Consider the following 20728-nt stretch of genomic DNA (forward strand, 5'->3'; position numbering starts at 1 on the left):
AAGGTTGTAAATGATTGCGTTCTTTTAGCTGAGGACCTCAGTTCCTGATCTTCCTGTAGCTATTATCTCCTTCTTTATTGATCTTCTCCTCATGACTTGTTGCAGTTTGAACATAATGAACACAAGAGTTGATGCTCTTGTCTTAAGAGGTAGAAATACACAGGTGGTCTTAATATCGTAACAAATACACAGTAGGTCTTTAAAACACACTTTGTGCCAGGTGTGTGTATATGTGGGCAAACATGGGTTGTTGAAATAGGTGTGGGATTGTGGGTCATTGTTGGAGTCCTTTGTCTGAGCTTGTTTGATTATTTGGTGACGCATGATTCAACAGAAGACTTAGTGTGGGTGTGAAGTAAATCATCGACGGGAGTGCCGCTTCACGTGCATGAAGGCAACGCTCAGTTTTCCAATTCTTTTTTTTTATTTTGTGGATTTGTAATAGATTTAAATCTAACATCTCTATTTAATTTCCATTCATTGTTCTTGATGAAGTCAACTGGCCTTTGCAAGACAGATTAATAGTAAAATATCAACAAAAGACTTGCGGGTCCAAACTTTTTTTCGAGGAGGGTCACATTAAAAGAAGTACCGGTAATAAGAAAACCTTCAAACTTTACAAAACAAACAAAACCTTTACACAAAAGTTCAGATACATTCACCAGTTTAACGCAAGTGTTTAGAAGTGAGCATCGACACAGCTTCACTTTTCTGGTGTTCTTTTGTTCTTGTCATAAAAATCTTGTGAGACTTTTAAAATGTTTAATTTTAACAATTAAAAAGGCCACATTATGGACACAGTACAAGCACCATCCTCTTTCCAATCGTCCATACAATTGTATAAAAAAAGATTTTTTGACAAAGAAGATTCAGTTTTGTCAGTCTTTAATACCACATAGTCATATTTCTTATACACAATTCAATCCAATTTTATTTAAAGTGTCATATCATAACAACAAAAATCTCAAGACACTACAGTTGAAGTAAGACTCGATAGGAGAAAAGAAAAACGGATCCCAGCAAAACACTGAAAACAAGCCCTTAAGCTCTGTTTAATCAAACTGGAATTTTTCTTTTCTTTGCCCTGAGGTAACGTACACACATGGAGATCCATCACTCATTTTCTCAACTCAAGACAAAAAAAGATGCGTCAGCAGTTTAAAAGGTGATCACTGTTTTCCACTGAAAGTAAAATGTCTCCCCCTTTAATCATTAATACTGTTAATTTCCAGCTTGGCTTTTTCCAGTTGCTGAGTGTGTTCTGAGTCAGTGAACTAAAGACATGCTGTGTCAAGGGTCTGGTAAATTGATGTGTGTTGACTAAACACATGACTAGTCTGCCCCTCGCCTCGCTAACCTGAAGTATAGAGAAGATTAGACAACTAGTTGATCATCATCATCATCATCATCATCGCTCCACCTGGGTGTGTTCGCAGTGTCAGGCTCGTGTTCAACAGTGGGGCAAATTTCAACATGTCCTGTAGGGAGGAATGCAGTTACCTGGTTCCCCCTCTTCCTCTCTTCCTTCTCTCCCGACAGGCTCTTTATGAGGAGGTGACGAGAACAAAATGTTGTAACCTGCTCTTTATTAACTAGTTGGTGCTTCAACAGTGGTTCGTGCTCTTTCAAAAACCTTGGAATTATCTCACATTTTCACACAAGGTCAACAACTTTCTGCTCAGATATCGTTCCTTTTGATTCAAGCAGCTCAGCCGGGGGAAAGGAATTCCTGGATATGAACCCAGTCGAGATAAGCCAAATACAGAACAAGCTTTGCAATGATCCGTGACTGTGGAGTGCAGCGGTGTGTTTAATGTAGCTCAGATATGACCTTCAGATGATTGTGATGTGCCCAATAGTTGATCAAATATAAAATGGTAAACCTCTCCCTTTCCACAGGGGTTTTTACCAATGCATTCAAACATGCCATTGTGGAGCCTTTACTTAAAAAAACAGGCTTAGACCCGACTGACCTCAGTAATTTCAGGTCTATTTCTAAGCTACCTTTCTTGTTCAAGATCTTGGAGAAGGTGATGTCTGAGCAGCTTTCATTGTTCCTGGATCAGAGCAACATCCACGAGAACCACTGGCTTCCGTAGAAAACTGACCAGAAAAAGTTTCCTTCAACTGAGAAAAATCTCTAAACTTAGGAAAATGTTGTCGGAACATGATCTGGAGCTTGTAATCCATGCGTTTGTTTCTTCTCGTCTGGACTATTGTAACAGTTTGTTTTCATGTCTTAACAAGGTGCTGTCTCGCCTGCAGTTGATTCAGAACTCTGCAGCAAATATTCTAACCCGCTCAAGTAGAAGAACTCGCATTTCTCTCCGATCCTTAAAACTCTTCACTGGCTTCCAGTTTCTTTCAGGATCAACTTTAAAATTCTGGTTCTTACTTTCAGATCTATTCATGGTCAGGCTCCTCCTTACATCACTGATCTGATCCAGCCTTACACCCCAGCTCGGGCTCTGAGGTCTGTGGATCAGAATCTACTTATGGTTCCTCGCACACGGTTCAGGACCAGAGGAGAGAAATCTTTTCAGGCTGTTGCTCCTAAGCTTTGGAACGATCTTTCTCTTTCTTTGCGCTTGATGGAGTCTACTGACTCCTTTAAGAAACATCTTAAGACATTCTTATGTGTTCCGGCTTTTCCCTGATTTTCTGGGACTCCTGTGTTTGTCTTATGTGTCTTGATCTTTTAAAGTATATATTTTAACTTAGTATTGTTTTTGTTTGTTAAAGCACTTTGTGACCCTGGTCTAGAAAGGCGCTTTATAAATAATGTTTACTTACTTAATAGCCTGAGGTTTTAAACTTTAATTTTATCTCTCCTGCTATTACCACAAATAGAAACACACCTGGAAAAATCCATGTATTTTATCAGGAAAATTGTCACTGTTTATATGGTCAACACAAAATAAAATCACCTTTGAAAATATCCGTGAAAACTTTTTATTTTGAACAAGAAGACAATAAATATAACTGACCAAATTGGGTTGGACTGGAATTTCTCAATAAGTTCTGGAGAACTCATGGAAAAGTAATAAAACGTTAGTTAATCAAACATTTGCAAGTAAAAAGTTACTCAGTACTAATCTATTGTATAATCATTCTCTAAAGCAGTGGTGTTCAACCATCTGGTAACGGCCTGTTACCGGTCCATGAGCTGTTGATATCAGGCATATATATCATATATATATATAGATATACATAGATATATACTATACTTAACAGACAAATTGGAAAATGTGGGAAATAAACATCTATGAATCTTTTGACCTATATATATATATATATATATTATTTTCCCACATTTTCCAATTTGTCTGTTGAGGTGAGATAGTAATGTTGATTGTAAACACCTGGTGTAGTTTATGTGGTTTAAACAATCGCCATCGCTGTTCACATCTTCGCACCTTCCACTTTCTATCACCAGCACCACGTCCGGCGCTGAAAGCACCGGCTGAATGAATGAAAGAGCCAAAACAGAGTTAAGATCTGACCTTTGCTCTCCCCGACGCTGTGGAGTCAGAGCTGAAGTAGGTCGTGGCTCGGTAAACAAGTCTGTCCGCACCTTCCGCCTACAAAGTGGAGATAATAAATCTGGTGCTGACAGTAAACAGAAACTCAACGCTGGGTCGTGTCTGATACTTCAAAGTAGTCGTGGTGAACTCAAACGTGCTGATGTGTCCAGCAGAGTGGACTGAGCCATCAGGTCCGTCACCACTTGTCGTCAGAGCGTCCATTCGATACTAGGTCAATAGAAGCATCTGAACCTTCTGATACTTGAGTGTCTGTCGTGAGCCCCTTGAAATCATCATTCCTCAATGATCTGCCCGTTATAATGATTTGATGTATTTGACCAAGGCTCTTGTTTTCTGGCCAGACTCCTCGTGGGAGCCCCCAAAGAAAAATCTCTTGCCCTAAAAGATGTCGACGAAACCGGTGACGTCTACTCGTGTCCCATCACCACCAGCCGAGACGACTGCTCCAGAATGGGCCTGGTCCAATCCAGTAAGTCCTTCATCACTTTTCTGTGATATTTCTAGACTTAAATATAGAGTATATATTGTATCAAACTGAAGTCAGGGACAGCAAAACTCATTGTTATTGCTCAAGATGTTAGTTGAATCATTGGAACAGCAGATCAACTTCAACACAACCACAGAACTTAGTGGAACGCACTAATTCATTAGTGCCAACAAAACAGTGAACTCCCATGATGCCTTTCTACACACTTTGGTGAAAGCTGATTGGTTGGCTACAATACTGCGTTTAAATTAAACGTCTATCTTACGATTTCAAAAGTGATAGACAGCTGTGATTGGTTTACTGGGCGGCAAAACATTACAGGAGCACAGGATGGCACATCGTATGCAATGTTGAGTTTGCATGTGCAAAAGAAATGTTAATTTAATGTTGTTAATTTGAATTGTCAGTACTTAATTAATTTAGTTTATTCTGGGAGTATTTAAGAACGTAATCCCCTCAATAAACGAGTGACCACTGTAACTATATTTTATGTGTTGTATATTGACATTAGTTGAATTTTCATTACTGTGACGTCAGAGTTTTAAGGATTTTAATCCAGTTGGGAGTTTTTAGAACCTACCTATGTTTGCATTTGGTCCCATTTTGTAACTCTGGATCTATGTAAAAATAAATAATATACACCACCATCTGTCCAACTCAAGGCCCCAAGTTGTATTATGTGGTTGTTGGATGTTTGGTTCTGAATAAAAGTAGATAAGTGTGAGATGAAGATGTCTGTTTTTGAGAAAAGAAAAAGAGATGATGGATGTCAACAATAATGCAGAGACCTCTAATAAGAGTAAAATAGATGGTTGGTTTGGAAAAAGAAGAGGAAACACTGAGTTTGTTCAAATGTATTTACTCCAAAAATGAAAAGACAAATATCAGACTCATTCTTCCTGTTGCAGTTTAGTAAATATTATTTTTGTGTGGCTCACTTCCTCGACTGTGATTAACTTTCACACTCCTGTTTTACATAAAAACATTTTTTTACTATTTACCCAATCATCCCACTGTAGAATATAGTATTTATTGAGAAAATAAACAAGGAAAAAACAAAAAAATGCAAACAGTTTACTAAAAGAACAATTAAAAAATATATATTCTTGGGGGAAGCTGTTATAATTCTACTTATTTTTATCATATGAAATGAAGGACTTTTAAAGATCAAGTCAACTTGATAGCTTAGTTTTTATTCTGTGGATGTTTATCTGTTAACATAACGGTTGCATGTGTCCTCAGCGAACAAGGAAGAGATGGTGGAGGGCATGTGGCTGGGAGTGACCGTGGCGAGCCAGAGAGAATCTGGCGGGGGACACGTGCTGGTGAGAACATTACTCAGCATTTCTTTCTCGCTTTCCTCTAACTGGCTGCAGATCAGCTTTGAATCTATCGGTCGAGTGAAGCTTGTCGGCTTCTTTGTCGTGGTGTCATCGTGTCGTGGCCACTGCAGGATTTTAAATGTTTATATTCATCCTAATTTCAAATTTATTGCATGGAATGTCAAGTTATTATTGTCAAATATACCATTTTTAATTTTAAATATGAGTTTTCTCTTTGAGTTCATGACGTATTAACATAATTAGTTCATACCTATTGTCTTTAATTCTTAATAAAAATAATGTTTATATTTTCAACACACTGAAACATGTAACTAACTTTACATTTAAGTTAAAAGCACACTACATTTAAGTTTATTTGACACATTTTAGATGAAGCTCAACTACATGCTATCATGAATTAAAATGATGAACTAAATAAAGGATCACTCTTTTGATGAGAAAAGAAAGAAGCAAACATCTCAGTCGTTCTCAAACTAAATCAAGCTAATGAATGTAAAAAAGTATTAGTTCAATATTATAGTGTGTTTACACCAAATGTTACTTTACTACCAGCGCTAGGTTTTCTCAAACATCTATTGTGCGCTTTAAAATCCGGTGCACGTTATGTGTTATTTCTAGATGTATTATTTTCTTGTAGTATATTATTACTCCGCACTGTGGTAGTCAGGAGCCTCCCAGATCAGTCAAGGCTATCAGACTCCCAATAAAAGAAATTCAACTATTTTGATATACAGTGTATATATGAAAATATAGTGGTTCGTTGATAGTGCACATTATAGTTCAGTGCACTTTATGTCAGAAAAATATGGTACCTGGCAAGTTGCAGCGTAAATAAGTAGTTCAAGCTTCTGGGGTCAGGTCTAATGTCAGTGGATAGTCAAAATAGGGGAACAGAGCATCAGTATTTTTGCTGTTTAACTAAAGTAGATATGTAAAAGGAAAACAAATATTCATTGAATTGTCGTCTCTGGCTCAATCAGAACTCTTTCATCCGGCAACATAGAATCTGAAGTCGCAGTAAAGCAGGAGTAGAAGCAGTAAATTGACTTAACATGTAAACCAGTGGCGTGTCGTGTTAGGTGTTAACCCGCCCTAAGAGATGATATGACTTCTACTAAATGAAGTTGTTTTTAATGACACCTATTCCAGGCATGCGGTCACCGCTACGTCAAGATAGTGTCCAAAATGCAGTACATGATGATCGGGAAATGCTACGTGAGAAGCAACGATCTGACCTTTGACCCCAACGACGAGTGGCAAACCTTCAGCTACGAGGTCTGCAACCCCTACGAGATGGAGCTGGAGGGAATGTGCAACATGGGGATCTCCGGGGGCATGACGGAGAACGACGTCTACCTGGGCGCTCCCGGCAGCTTCCTCTGGCAGGGTGAGACGGGAACTCATTCAAAACGATGTTTTCTTGATGTTTGAAACCTAATCCAATTATTACAACTTTATTTATTCTCTTGTGTCCTGCAGGAGACGTTCACGTGACATGGAGAGATCCTGTGGACTTGTGGGACTCTGAAACATCAAAATTTGACAATATGAAGAGAAGCTACAGTTACATGGGTAAAGTTACACGCTTTAGATGGTTAATATGGCAGAACGTCAGTGTCGTCACAATATTGAATGGTTGAATTTAACATTTCAAATGTTGAAACTCAACTCAATTTTATTTTGGAGGGAAATGTTTTATTTCCCCAGCATTTATTGTTTTTGAATCATTGAAATGCTGACTATGTTATGTATATTTTTAATCATTTAATTCAGTAATTTGTATATTGAAAGGTGGATTTTTTTATTTTTATTTTATAATTAGTTTTTTATTTTTTTTTAATTCTGGCACTATTATACTAACTATTAATTCTGAATTTAAAAGAGATATGAATAAAAAAGGTGGAATTTTGTATTGGATTCTCGAACTCAACGTATAAAAATGAAAGGAACAATGAATTATATATATATATTAAAAAAAAAAGTTTTAATATATTAATGATTTAATTCAGTTAAACAAAAAAAAAATTTTTTATCACCATGTATCTATTTTTAAGAATGATATTTTTTTTATTTTTGAATACACAAGGAATTAAACATATTTTATGTACACATTTTTTACATTTTAATGATAACTAATAATAATATTTATGTTAATTTAAAAATAATTTGAAAACGTTTAACATTATGTACCATTTCGTATTTTTGAGTAATACTATTTTTCTTTTTGAATTAATGAGGAATTTAAATACTTTTCATACCTTTTCTATTTTATAACGATTCATAATATTACTATTTATTTACATTTTCCAAAAATCATTCAATATTATATAATAAAATAACAAACTGGATTTCTGGCCCCAGGTTACTCGGTGGTGGAAGAGAATAGACTGCTGAGTCGTGACGAGTACACGGTGGTGACAGGGTCTCCCAGAGAGGAGTCCAAGGGTTCCGTGATGCTCGGCGTGAAGAAGGGCAAGAAAATCCTGCAGGCGCTCGTCCTGCGTGGAGAACAAGTGGGCTCGTACTTTGGAAACTGCCTCGCCGTCACCGACCTGAACAACGATGAGTAAGTCCCGACACAGAAGAGGCTGAAAAATGTTCTCCAGAAAAAAAAAGTAATTGAACAAAAAGATCATTATTTCATGATTCCACTGATTTTAAGTTAAGGAGTTTGTTCATAAGTGTTAAGTTAATATATTGAGATCAGGAGTTGTCAAGAGCAGGAAGTATGTGATGTAGATGTAACTTCATCTTGTTTGTGTCTGTCCTGAGGTGAATGTATGGCAGCGATTTCTATCATGTTGAAAGCAAATCCTTGTTCTGCGCAGTCAGGAAAATCTGCCTGAATTTTACAAGTTCCTGTTGTTATTTTTTTTAGCTGGAATGACCTCATCGTCGGCGCCCCCTTCTACTTTGATCGCATGAAGGACGAGGAGGGAGCCGTGTACATCTACATGAACGAGAACGGATCTTTCCAGGAGACGGCCAGCGTGGTGCTGAAGGGACCCAGGAAGTCTGCTTTTGGCTTTGCCGTGGCTGCCGTTGGTGACGTCAACCAAGACGGATTTCAAGGTAACAACGTTGATGACAACAGAGAAGACAGAAGCTGTCCAGGCCGTTATTAGAGGAAGTGAGAATTACACTTTGCCTCCCTCTATTGGGCCAGTAGTGCAATTACATCAATGTTGATATTAAAAGTAAGTAAGTAAGTAAGTAATATTTATTTATATAGTGCTTTTCGAGACCAGGTTCGCGAAATAAGATATTAGATAGAACTTGATTGAAACCTTGGAACAATTATTTTGTTGTTTTATCATGATTTTCTTTTTTATTCAATTGAATATGTTTTTGTTAAAGATATGGAGAATTAGTAAGTAATAAAAAGTATTTTATTTGTGTTACTTGTAGATTGGATAAGTTATATCCAGGTGGTTAGTTTCAGGCATCAACTAGCTTGATATAAATGTATATGATTGAATTTAAGTCATTCAATTAAATTTGACTGACTTGTCATTGCAGATCTTGCAGTGGGAGCTCCATTCCACAAAACAGGAAGGGTCTATATATGGTCAGGCAGTGAAAAGGGAATCTCACAGAAACCCAGTCAGGTACAAACTTCCCTTTGGCTATTTTTTTTTTTTTTTTTTGGTAATTTTTTTATTTTATTTTTTGATTATTTAATTAATGTTTATATTTAATTATATATGTGTTCAGTATATTTCATCTAATGTGTGTGTATTTTCTTTTTTTGTGAACTGCTGTGACAATTATATTTTCATATCCAAGCAGGGCCGGGTCTAGACAGACATGTATGAGGGGGCAGCCACAAATCTTGAGGGGGCATTGTGCCAGGCCCCCTCTTGCCCCTGCCTAGACCCGGCCCTGGTTTGAGGGGGCACAACATTTATTTGAGGGGGCCAGGCCCCCTCTTGCCCCTGCCTATTACCGGCCCTGTATCCAAGACATATGCGATCTTATCTTGGTGACCGCTGTGGTCTCTCCGCCCTCTGCAGGTGATACTGGGAGAGTCGGTAGACAAAAAGGGATTCAAAACATTCGGCTACTCCATCAGCGGCGGCATGGACATGGATGAAAACAGTTACCCAGACATCTTGGTTGGTTCCCTGGACGACCGCATCGCACTGCTCAGGTATGACCACGGCCTGAATATTGTTAATTTTGAACTTTCATTAAGGTCCAAATTATTCCGTATTAAAAGTATTACAAAATATGTTAAGTTAGTTAAGTTAAAGTACTATATTTAATTGTCTTTAATTTTTCATTTTTCATTCTAGGGCCCGACCGGTCGTTCACATGCAGACAGACTTCACAGTGGAGCCTAAGATCGTGGATCCTAACCACTGTCCTGTCAACACGGCTTGGTGAGTCTTCCTGTTTGTAGGAGTCAACGGTTGACTGAACTCGTTCTGTGACGCTCCACAGCATCGCGGCGAACCTCTGCATGTCCTTCACGCTCAGCAACGGCAACAAGAACTTCAAGAAAGACATAAGTAAGCTGCCTCGACTCTGAGGCCACAAACAGCCGAACCTAACCAATGTTTATTCTGGCCTGTGCGCAGCCGTCAACTACACGGTGGAGGCCGACATGGAGCGGCGGCGGAGCCCGAGGGTTCGCTTCAAGGACAACAGCTTGGACACCTTCACGGGACTCTTGACTGTGCCGTCCAGCAAACTTCAGTGCCATGTCCTCAACTTGGTCGTCGTGGTAAGATCTTGCACTTTAATTTGGGTTCAATCAATGTATATCAATATATAAGTACACAGTACTAAATATTTAAACGCATTGTATCAGGTATAACTTTTATTGCGTTTGTTCACTCTCTTAGAAACTGGGGATTTATCAGAACACAGAACTTAGTGGTTGACACTATAACTGCACTCACCTTAATTATGGTGCCAACAATGGGAATTCCCATGATGCCTTTTTACACACTGTTCTGTTTAGTGACAGCTGATTGGTCGCTTTCTACGTCTATGTTCCTATGTTAAAAGTAATCTACAGCTGTCAGTGGTTGACTGGGCGGCAAAGCATTGTGGGAGCTTTTCTGGTTAGCGTTACTGAGAGGGTTGTTGAGAGGGATTGCACCTCATATGCAATGTGGAGTTTACAAGTTTAAATCAATGTTGCTGATTTAAACTAGTTAAAATTGCAATGGTCACTACTAACTTACTTACTATGTAGAGTTTGTTCAATAAACGTGCAGGATGGGTATGGCTTCATTAATGCAGAAACTTCCATATGTCTAGTCATATTTTTGCACTTTCTTTTTAAACATGTTTTTACTGTATTGTTGATAATAACATTTCAAGTGGACGTTGACCAACTTACTTCCCTGACAGGCCTCTGTCGTTGACAAACTGGAGCCGGTGGTCTTTTCCCTCAGCATGAGCCTTCACGAACCAGCAGCTAAAATCCGACGCACCATACAGAACCTGGACGCCTACCCCATCCTCAGCCCGGATCAGAAACTCACCCAGAGGAGTGAGGTGAGAAGTTCTGGAGGTGAACCAGTGAAACAGCGGTCGTAACGCTTGTGTCGTTTCCCAAAGATTCACTTCCAGAAGGAGTGTGGCGACGACAACAAATGCACCAGTAACCTCCAAGTGACGGCGCAGTACGCGAACAACAGGAATAAGCCGTACCCCAGGTGAGTGCCGGTCTGCTGTGGGGTACCGTGACTCTGTGGACGTGAATCCTACTTCCTTGTTTGCATCTACAGGAAGGGCGGAAAGCAGATCATTCAGTTCAACAGCAACATCAAAATCATTTGGCTGGCGGTGGAGGTGACCAACTTTCCGACGGGCGGGAAGAAGGCCGAGGACGCCCATCACGCGACGCTGAACGTCACCGTCCCTGAAGCGCTGATCTACTCCGGTTTCAGGTCCGAGGTATGTCCACTAGAGGGCGGCAAAGGAAGACAAAACGACACGTTGTCATGACAACATCTTTTGTGTTCAGAACAAGACAGATGTAGAATGCAGTATTGGAATCTCAGTCATCTGTGATTTGGGTAATCCACTCAAGGGTAACACGAAAGTAAGTTATGATCATGAAGGAAGCCTTTATTGATAATTGATCATTATTGTCACGCTGACGTCCATGTTGTCGCCAGGTTTCCTTGTCCCTGAAGTTTGAGACGTCCAACATTGCTTTGTTGACTGAGGAGATCGAGACTACAATGCTTCCATCCACGTAAGACATTTTCCAATTTTGATTTTCTGTTCAGTTTTGTTATTTTTTTGGTTGTCAGTATGTTGTGACGCTACTGCTTCAACTTTTAAAAATGATTTCACCTCTATTAATACCATTGATGTCACAGTTATTAATACCACTAATACATCCGTATCTGCTACTGTAGTTATCATTATTAGTTATAACTACAACGAATACATCCGTATCTGCTACTGTAGTTATCATTATTAGTTATAACTACAACTAATACATCCGTATCTGCTACTGTAGTTATCATTATTAGTTATAACTACAACGAATACATCCGTATCTGCTACTGTAGTTATCATTATTAGTTATAACTACAAGTAATACATAAGTATCTGCTACTGTAGTTATTATAATTAGTGCTACTACAACTGGTATTACTTCTGCTCTTTTTATACTTATACTACCAGTTCAAATACTTTAATTATCATTACAAATACTACCACTTTATTTCATACAATTACATTTTAAAACTAAATGAAAATGAACATTCTGTTTAATAATAACATAAGAGAATATAAGAAAAAGATTCAAAATATATTGTTGTGTTTATTTGTGGCAAAAACAAAAGCAAAAAAATGCATGACAATAAAAGTACAGATAAATAAAAGTGATGTTGCCGATTTTAAGTTAAAAATAAATAAATGCAGATCCTATTCTCTTCTGCAACGATATATTTACCTGAGATAAATATCCGCCTGTGATGACACGGTTTGAGCTCTAGGTTGCGCCAGAATAGCTTTTGAGTTTAGTTAGAATCAGAAGCACCTTCATGTTTGATAAAACGATTAAAACGCAATCTTAAATATTACAAAAATACATGAACATAAAAATGAATTACGAAACTATTATGATTTAGTAATCATAAAAGTATAATTTAATGAATCATCTTCATTTTAGTTTTCTGAATAAAGTTTTACCTCTTAGAACTAAAAGAAAAATGTAATTATCTTTTAATAATTATAAATTAAATAACCAACTCAATAAAGCATCTAACAACCAGGACACGTTCAATAACATTGTCTTTATAGATATAATTCGAAAACATTTAAAGTAAATTTATTATGTGATTTTATTGTTTACTTTTGTTATTTGTACATTTTGCGAGCTTTTCAACAAAATGTGTTTTTATTATAATTATTACTAAAACCCTTGAATGTAAATTATTGCAATGCACTCCAAAGGACAACAGGTGGCAGTAGCGTGACACATTTAACTGGCGCCCGCGTTGGCAACTGTTGAGGAAACATTTAAAATATTTGTCGATTATTCGAAACCATAAAGTGAGCTTCTTGATCCATTGTTTTAGTTGAGTCCGTTCAATAGTTTGAACCCGGGCAGGGATAATAACAATTATCTTAATAGCAACTGTTTGTTCGACATGATTTAAAATGAGTTGTTGTTTGTTTTCCTTCTCCTCGTTGAACGGAACATTTTTCTTCGCTGACAGTTAAATACTTCCATGTGTTTTCAGTCTGAGCGAGCAGAAGGACCTGAGGCTGGCGTCTGCGACTCTGCTCGTCGTCAACACCATCCAGCCTTCCTTCTCCCTGTGAGCTACAACTTTATTGACACGACCGGCAGCGACAGTTTCATTATCTGCCGTTTGTATCCAGAACCAACCCTCTGATGCACACCAAGTTCGGAGGGACGGTGATGGGTGAGTCGGCCATGGTCAACACCAGTGACGTGGGCAGTCTGGTGGAGTTCACCTTCAACGTGAGTCAGCTTCTAATAGTCGCGCTCGTATCACCCACATGTCTTCAGACGGAACAACAACAGAATTATAAGAGCTTGTGGTGGGAGCAATTGAGGGTTGAATCCCTCAAAATGACTGTTATTTCATCCCTGGCCAGGTTAACATGAGGGATCAGCCGCTGGGGCACCTGGGGACCCTAGCTGTGGAGTTTGAGTGGCCCGTGGAGGTTTCCAACGGGAAGTGGCTCCTGTATCTGACCAAGATCGTCGTCGTGACCGAGTCGGAGAGAGAATGTAACCCTCCCGGAGAGATGGTCAACCCCCTGAACCTCACTGTGAGTCGCACACGCTTGTCTCCGACGCTGTTTCCCGTGTGTCCAAACAGATTAAACACACTGCACCAGGGTCACCAACCTTTGGGCAACTCCAGGCTACTCTAAGGGGGGAAACCATCTTACCAAAATAGCTCCAATAATTCTGTTACACAATTCTCAAATAACTTTATAGTATAGTAAATTAAAATGGATGATAAATGGTATTCCTCTAATATATTAATCACATTAGTGGTACTTTGATAATTACAATTGGGTCGACAACAAAGAAAACACAAAATAAAAGATATATATTTTCAAATGCCCAAAAGCGTTTCTCCTTTAGTGTCTAACCCCTGCACTACACAAATAACAAGTAATTAAACAGTAATCAACATAACAATAACAATAAATAGAAGTACAAGTGCAACGCACTACAGTAACACTAATAAACAAATAATGATCAACTATTTCCATTCAATAGTGTGACCCGTAGGGATGTCATTATTTGTTACACACATGCAGTCACGGTCAGTCATAAAACCGGTTACACAACTGAGATTTATGATCTTTCAGTCGCAGTATCGCTATATAACCACTAGAGCGTTCTGTCTCCATTCATTCAAAGCTTATTGAAAGTGTCCAGTGACATCATGATGTCGGCTGACTCTGGTAAATTCCCTATTCTGGTTCCCTTGGATCTGTCCTCAGCCTTTGACACAGTTGATCACCAGATCCTGCTGAGAAGACTGAGGGATGAAGTGGGACTGTCTGGGTCTGTGTTAGAATGGTTCTTATCTTACCTTTCTGGGCGCAGTTTTAGTGTATCTGCCAATCAAATGAGGTCTGAATCGGCAGATCTGTTGTGTGGAGTCCCTCAAGGTTCTGTTCTGGGTCCTTTATTGTTTTTGCTGTACTTGATTCCCCTCGGTAAAATCATTCAGAGATTTCCAGATGTTTCTTATCAAATTTTTGCTGATGACATCCAGCTTTACTGCTCTTTTGATCCAACTGAGCCCCAAAGGCTGAACAGCTTAGTCAATTGTTTGCTAGAAATCAAACAATTGCTGAGTGAAAACACTCTACAGCTAAATGTGGACAAAACTGAAACACTGGTGATTGCTCCTGATGATAAGATTCCAGGGTTGAGTCAGTACTTGGGTGACTTAGGTCAGTCTGTCAAACTGAGCCTGAGAAACCTGGGTGTTGTATTTGATAAAGACATGTCTCTTGTTCGACACTGCAAAAAACTGACCAGAAACTGTTTCACTGGCTTCCAGTTTCTTTCAGGATCAACTTTAAAATTCTGGTTCTTACTTTCAGATCTATTCATGGTCAGGCTCCTCCTTACATCACTGATCTGATCCAGACTTACACCCCAGCTCGGGCTCTGAGGTCTGTGGATCAGAATCTACTTATGGTTCCACGCACACGGCTCAGGACCAGAGGAGAGAAATCTTTTCAGGCTGTTGCTCCTAAGCTTTGGAACGATCTTCCTCTCTCTTTGCGCTTGATGATCTACTGACTCCTTTAAGAAACATCTTAAGACGTTTCTATTTGTTCAGGCTTTTCCTTGATTTTCTGGAACTCCTGTGTTGTCCTCAGTATTATCTTGATCTTTAAAGTATATACTTTTTTGAGTATTGTTTTGATTGTTTAAGCGCTTTGTGACCCTGGTCTAGAAAAGCGCTATATAAATAAATATTACTTACTTACTTACTTCCAGTAGTTATCAGACAAAAAACTATTTCTGTACTAGATTAAAGCCATGACAACGAGTACATAACAGAAATTCATCGACAGTATATAAAACTCACTTAAAATCGTTTATTTCTTTCCAAAGCCTGATGTATTAATTCTGGTTGAACTTATAGACAGCGAACCAATGACTTTGCTAAGCTACCAAGCAGCACCACGTGTCCACTTAGTAATACTCCATATAGTCACACGGCTCTCAGAGTAATTCTATGAAGCATTTTATTTATTTTTTCATTTACAAACATTTGAATCCCTTTATAAATACAACTAACACTTGTGTGTGAATGCAATAGTGGTACTTGCCTTATCGTTTCACAATCCTTCATGAAAGATTGTGAGTTGTCGCTGTCAAAACAGGACAAAGTTTTGAGTCTTTATTGACACCTCTCACCTCTCTCCCACATCACATGACCTTCAGTTATGATTTGTTATCCGTGTAACCATTTACACATGTAGATGTTAACACCCCTAGTGAGCCATCAAGATGTTGTGTTCAGGAAACGATAAAAGATAGATTAGACATAGTAAAGATCGGCTCAAAGAAGGAAAAATCATAATCTTTCTTCCCATACGGTTATTATACATCGTGTGTACCTTAACTTAGACTTCTACAAGATTTTGGCACCTTGTGCGATTCAACCCCTGAACTATATCATCCAATGATTTCTTTAGCTGAAAAAAAGATGAAAGAAGATTCTTGAGCAAAAAATAGAAGTTTAAGCAATAAACAGCATGTTCTTATCAACTTTGTATATCATAAAGTATGGATTAATTTTAAGACCTTTCACCTCTTTTTTTTCTTAGCGTTACTTGGTCTTTAGAATAATTTGAGTGAATCTTGATATTCTTTAAAAAAAAAAAAAGGTATTTAATATATAGCACGTTTACAGTTTAGGGTATTTAGGTTTATTTGATTATATCTTATGTATTTTTACACTTGATATGTAGCATTTTAACTTGTTTAACTAGTCATGTTGTGTCTTCTCTTTCCTTATTTCTAGTTTTATGGCCCCTCACAATGGTCCCGCTATAGCAGCTCTGACGTCCTAACAATTGAATTTTGTAACAATTTCCTTCACTCATTTATGTAGTTATTTGTCCTTTTTGTCAGTATTTATTTTACTTCAAGATATATACATATATATATGGTCATATATACATGCCTTTTATTACATTTTACAATCTTCTTTATATAAATAAACATAAAAATGGCATGGCATAATTAAAAATTCTTCTATTGGCTTGACGGCCCCTTAGAACAGTCATAGAGTATATAACGTGGCCCCTGAGGAAATATATACACGTTTAGCATACATTTCTTAAATACATCAATAATCCGTTTTTTATTGTTATTTCTTGAACACAATAAACCTGGCGACTGTTTTCAAGTGGACTCATCTGCTCAGTTTTAAAATAGAATCAACCATGTTGCAGAAAAACACGTCTGTACACCGACTGTAGCTCATCTTGTGTTTAGTGTGAGCTGATGCTGTGACAGTGAAAAGTTCCTGCTGCCAGATTGTGGCTGTTAAGAATAGTTTTTTAGTAAAAGCCCAGTGTCAGCCCTCGCCAACATCCTAGTGCTCTGAATAGAATACTCTCCTCCATTTAAATCAGTCCACATTTAGATGCTTTAAAAATAAAAAATCTATTCTGGTGGTGATTTAGTGAGAGCTTTATCAAAACCAGTAATTACAGCGTGACGCAGTGTCTCTTTGGCTTCCTAATGTGTCCTTGTCCCGTCACCATGCAGTTGTCCCAGGGCGGCTCCAGACGTGTGCGGCGGCAGATCAGAGAGGACGAGCGCGAAGATGCGACTCCGCCTCACATTATTGAACCACAGGCCAAGATCGAGCTGCTGGGTCCGCGGAAAAAGTCCTACTCCTTGGTAAGAACATCTTAGGAAGAGACATTAAATGTCGGTACACATGTTTCATTTCAGTTTGTTTTCCTCCCGCTTTATTCCAGGAATGCTCTAAAGGAACGGCGCGATGTGTGACCTTCTCGTGTCCTCTGCTCAACATGACCAACTCGGCGAAGATTCACGTCCACTCGCGCCTGTGGAACAGCACCATGTTAGAGGTCGGTGGACGACCATATAGACGAGCCTTTAGCCAGACATCCACAGTGTAGAGCACAGGTGTCAAACTAACACTAACCAAGTCTTTATGTCTGGCCCGATGGACGGTAACTCAAAATCAAATTAGATTGATGCCTATATTGAAAATGCGACATATAAAGATACGGTTGTTAAGATAAGATCTGACTCATACTTTCCTTGAACTCTATGGCTAATACAACAATGTGGCTAAATCCATAACAGTGGTCCATGAGAGATTTTATAAGATTTCTATTGATAATTACTGTCTGGATGGTTGTTTTTTTTAAATAAAAATTAGTGAAATACAAACTCTTTAATTTCAGACAGAACTTCAGATAAAAATAGTAAAAAAAAATGTTATATTATCACATTAAACTAGTCTGTCGTGCAAAAAAATTGTTGGTCAAATGTATTGTTCTTTACATGTAAACGAAAATAGAACTCATTGAATCCTTTTTAAAATCGAATTTAATGAGTTATATTTTCAAGGGTGATTTAGTTTTATTATTGAATTTAAAAAAAATGATGTTTTCTATTTTTTTTTAATTACTTTTTTAAAAAACATTGTCTGATATTCTATTTCTAATATTAAATAATATATCTAAATTAAGCATTTTTCAATTTGGATTACAAAAATCTTAGGAATCCACCACATGATCATCAGTGTGTTGCATGATTGGCTGAAAGTTCAAATTTAATTTAAAAGTCTACACATTTAAAAATATTGAATTTAAAACTTGAATCTTTTGAAAATATTAAATTTAAAAAAAATCTAATTACAATAAAAACAAATTCAACCTTTCAATATAGAAATTATTCAATTCAATTATTCCAAAAAATAATAGTCCAATAACTATGGTATGCATTTTAACATAACATTTAATGAGTGATTTTTGGTTGAATGATGCGTTCACTGACCACTGCGCTGTAGGAACTTGTGATTTCATAATTAACCCAGTAATGGTCAGCAGATGTATTTACAACCAATGACGTGCTGATCATGTGTTTAAGGTTGTTAATGGTGTTTTTGTCTCTTCAGGACTTTTCAAATGCTCAGTGGGTGAAGGTCGTAGGTCAAGCCACTCTGAGACTGATTACTGACAAACAAAGCATCAAGATGGACAGTCAGAGCGCCATGGTAACCATCTAGACACACAATGTTTGATTCAAAGCATGGACATTTCAAAACAAGTCTTCTGGTACAGTTCACGCTGGACATCGAACCTGAGACCAGTGTGGAGACGCCGTACGAGCTACCCCTCTGGATCATCATCTCCGCCGCCGTGGCGGGGATCCTGCTTCTGGGGATCATCATTCTGATTCTGTGGAAGGTGAGTGGCATCCTCTGCTTCGCTGAGGTGTTTGGACAGGCATGGAGACTGTCGAGCCGAAGTCTAAACCTCTCCACCACCCTGCTCCTGCCTCCCCAGTGCGGCTTCTTCCAGAGAGCCAGCAGGAGGGAGATGTATGAGGCCAAGGCCCAGAAAGCCGAGATGAAGATCCAGCCCTCTGAGACAGAGAGGCTAACAGAGGACTACTGAGACCCCCAGACGGGGCCCCCCTTGTAGTGGGGGCCCGGCAGCACACTCCACTGGGGCTTTTGGGTAACAAGAACCCTTCAAATCCACTTTCTTTGCTCCCTCTGGTTCTGGGGCTGACGTCAGAACCTCTGTCTTTCTCACTGTGGGCCCTTCAACCTTCATAGAGAGGACTCGTCTCGGACCACTTGACTCGGACTGGTCCTCACGTCAAACTTTTGACTTACGTCCATACGGAGACAAGGTTATGAGAGTTAGGGAATATCTATACACTTAAATATCTATACATTTCATCAAAATTATTTATCAATATTCAACTGCAGTGAATCAGTTTTGTTATTTTAATTTTAATTCTATTTTTAGTTTTGCTTTCTAATCATGTCATCGTCAATCAAATGATTTTGGTTTATATTTTAATTTCATAGTTGTTTGATAAATATGATGACGGAGGGGATTCTGTGTATACATTGCAATTCATCGCGATAATAAATTTGAACCATTGTTTAGCCCAAAATGTATCTGATACAATTAACATGCAAATATTCATCCTATTTGTTCAATTTTTGCTTAGGTTAAACTTCTAGCTGCTAGAGGGCAGCAGTCATTAGGTGCTCCAAAGCAACAATAAAATCGGAGATTCCGGCGATGTCTGAGGACGAGAGGATACAGTCGACTCCAGCAGTTTTTAAAGCTGATGTTTGGACATATTTTGGTTTCAAAACAAATTAAAGCAGTTACGACTTCGTCAAGAGTCATGTGGTCTGTAAATTCTACAACACCAGAGTCAAGTACTCGACAATACTACAAATATATCCTTGTTACTACAGTATATCACAATATATTTTTTTGTTACCTCTGTACCGTGATACTAATTGTTTCGCTGTATTCATGCCAATATACACACCTAGACAAGATCAAGACTTTATTTAAACCAAGACCACAATCAGACTAAATCTTCAGATCAGGACCAAGACCTTCAGTTGAGACGAAGACCAGTACGAGGAGAGACAAGAGTAGAGACTTGATGTTCACAGACCACATCATCTGGACCAGAAGTCAAAATCTGTGACAAAAAACTGGATTTCTCTTTCTCACGATGGATGTTTTCCTCTTTCCACTCTGACACCAGTCAACCTTTCTGCACTAATCTTCCTCTTCTTCACCGACTTTCCAGCTCTCCTGCTCGGGAAGTCTCAGCGTAACCTTGACCCTCCCCCTCTCACCCTGGCCCTGACTCCCTCTTTCATGTCTCACCAGCTTGGATTCTTCAGGCGAGCCATCTACTACCGGAAAATGCCAAAGCATCAGGGGGTTAAGATTGGAAAGGCTGAGCGCTATCAGTTCAACGCAGCGTTTCAGCCCGACGAGCCGCACAGAAGGTACTGGATGACCAGCTGGACCGAGCTGCAGAGCTACTGGTACTGACCAGGCGCCTTGGGTTCTGCCGGTGCAATATAACTGGACAAGATTGTTGTTTTAATTCTTTTTTGGATGCAGTGTTAACTTTGGAAGTTGTTTCGGCGCCTGATTGTGTTTCTGCTCTGACCTCCATCCTCACTATGGACTCTGTGTAGAGCCAAAAAAAGACCCGTCTGCCCCGACCCAAACGGACCGGTCACATGTTCAATAAGAACCCGACCACCCGAAAAGGTACTTCAAACATGCAACATCTATTTCCCCGCGGCTCAGACGGAGAGAACTCTTTC

General features: G+C 38.7%; 1 protein-coding gene across 1 annotated transcript in view; it reads left to right on the top strand.

The window, feature by feature from the left end:
* Positions 1–20448, top strand: part of itga3b (integrin, alpha 3b) — a 32418-nt gene extending 11970 nt beyond the window's left edge. The window contains exons 2-26 of the mRNA XM_087785082.1: positions 3887–4014; positions 5275–5357; positions 6525–6762; positions 6855–6947; positions 7737–7941; positions 8254–8447; positions 8895–8983; positions 9389–9525; positions 9671–9757; positions 9819–9886; positions 9956–10101; positions 10737–10883; positions 10947–11044; positions 11117–11285; positions 11356–11433; positions 11510–11589; positions 13091–13168; positions 13233–13335; positions 13473–13649; positions 17137–17271; positions 17352–17465; positions 18524–18622; positions 18690–18815; positions 18915–19088; positions 20280–20448. Coding sequence (XP_087641208.1) covers positions 3887–4014; positions 5275–5357; positions 6525–6762; positions 6855–6947; positions 7737–7941; positions 8254–8447; positions 8895–8983; positions 9389–9525; positions 9671–9757; positions 9819–9886; positions 9956–10101; positions 10737–10883; positions 10947–11044; positions 11117–11285; positions 11356–11433; positions 11510–11589; positions 13091–13168; positions 13233–13335; positions 13473–13649; positions 17137–17271; positions 17352–17465; positions 18524–18622; positions 18690–18815; positions 18915–19025 — 2983 coding nt within the window. The 3' untranslated portion in view covers positions 19026–19088; positions 20280–20448. The remainder of the gene's footprint in view (positions 1–3886; positions 4015–5274; positions 5358–6524; positions 6763–6854; positions 6948–7736; positions 7942–8253; positions 8448–8894; positions 8984–9388; positions 9526–9670; positions 9758–9818; positions 9887–9955; positions 10102–10736; positions 10884–10946; positions 11045–11116; positions 11286–11355; positions 11434–11509; positions 11590–13090; positions 13169–13232; positions 13336–13472; positions 13650–17136; positions 17272–17351; positions 17466–18523; positions 18623–18689; positions 18816–18914; positions 19089–20279) is intronic.
* The last annotated feature ends 280 nt before the right edge of the window (positions 20449–20728 follow it).

Source organism: Callionymus lyra, chromosome 2, assembly GCF_982586985.1.
Source record: "Callionymus lyra chromosome 2, fCalLyr1.hap1.1, whole genome shotgun sequence".
Taxonomy (NCBI): Eukaryota; Metazoa; Chordata; class Actinopteri; order Syngnathiformes; family Callionymidae; genus Callionymus; species Callionymus lyra.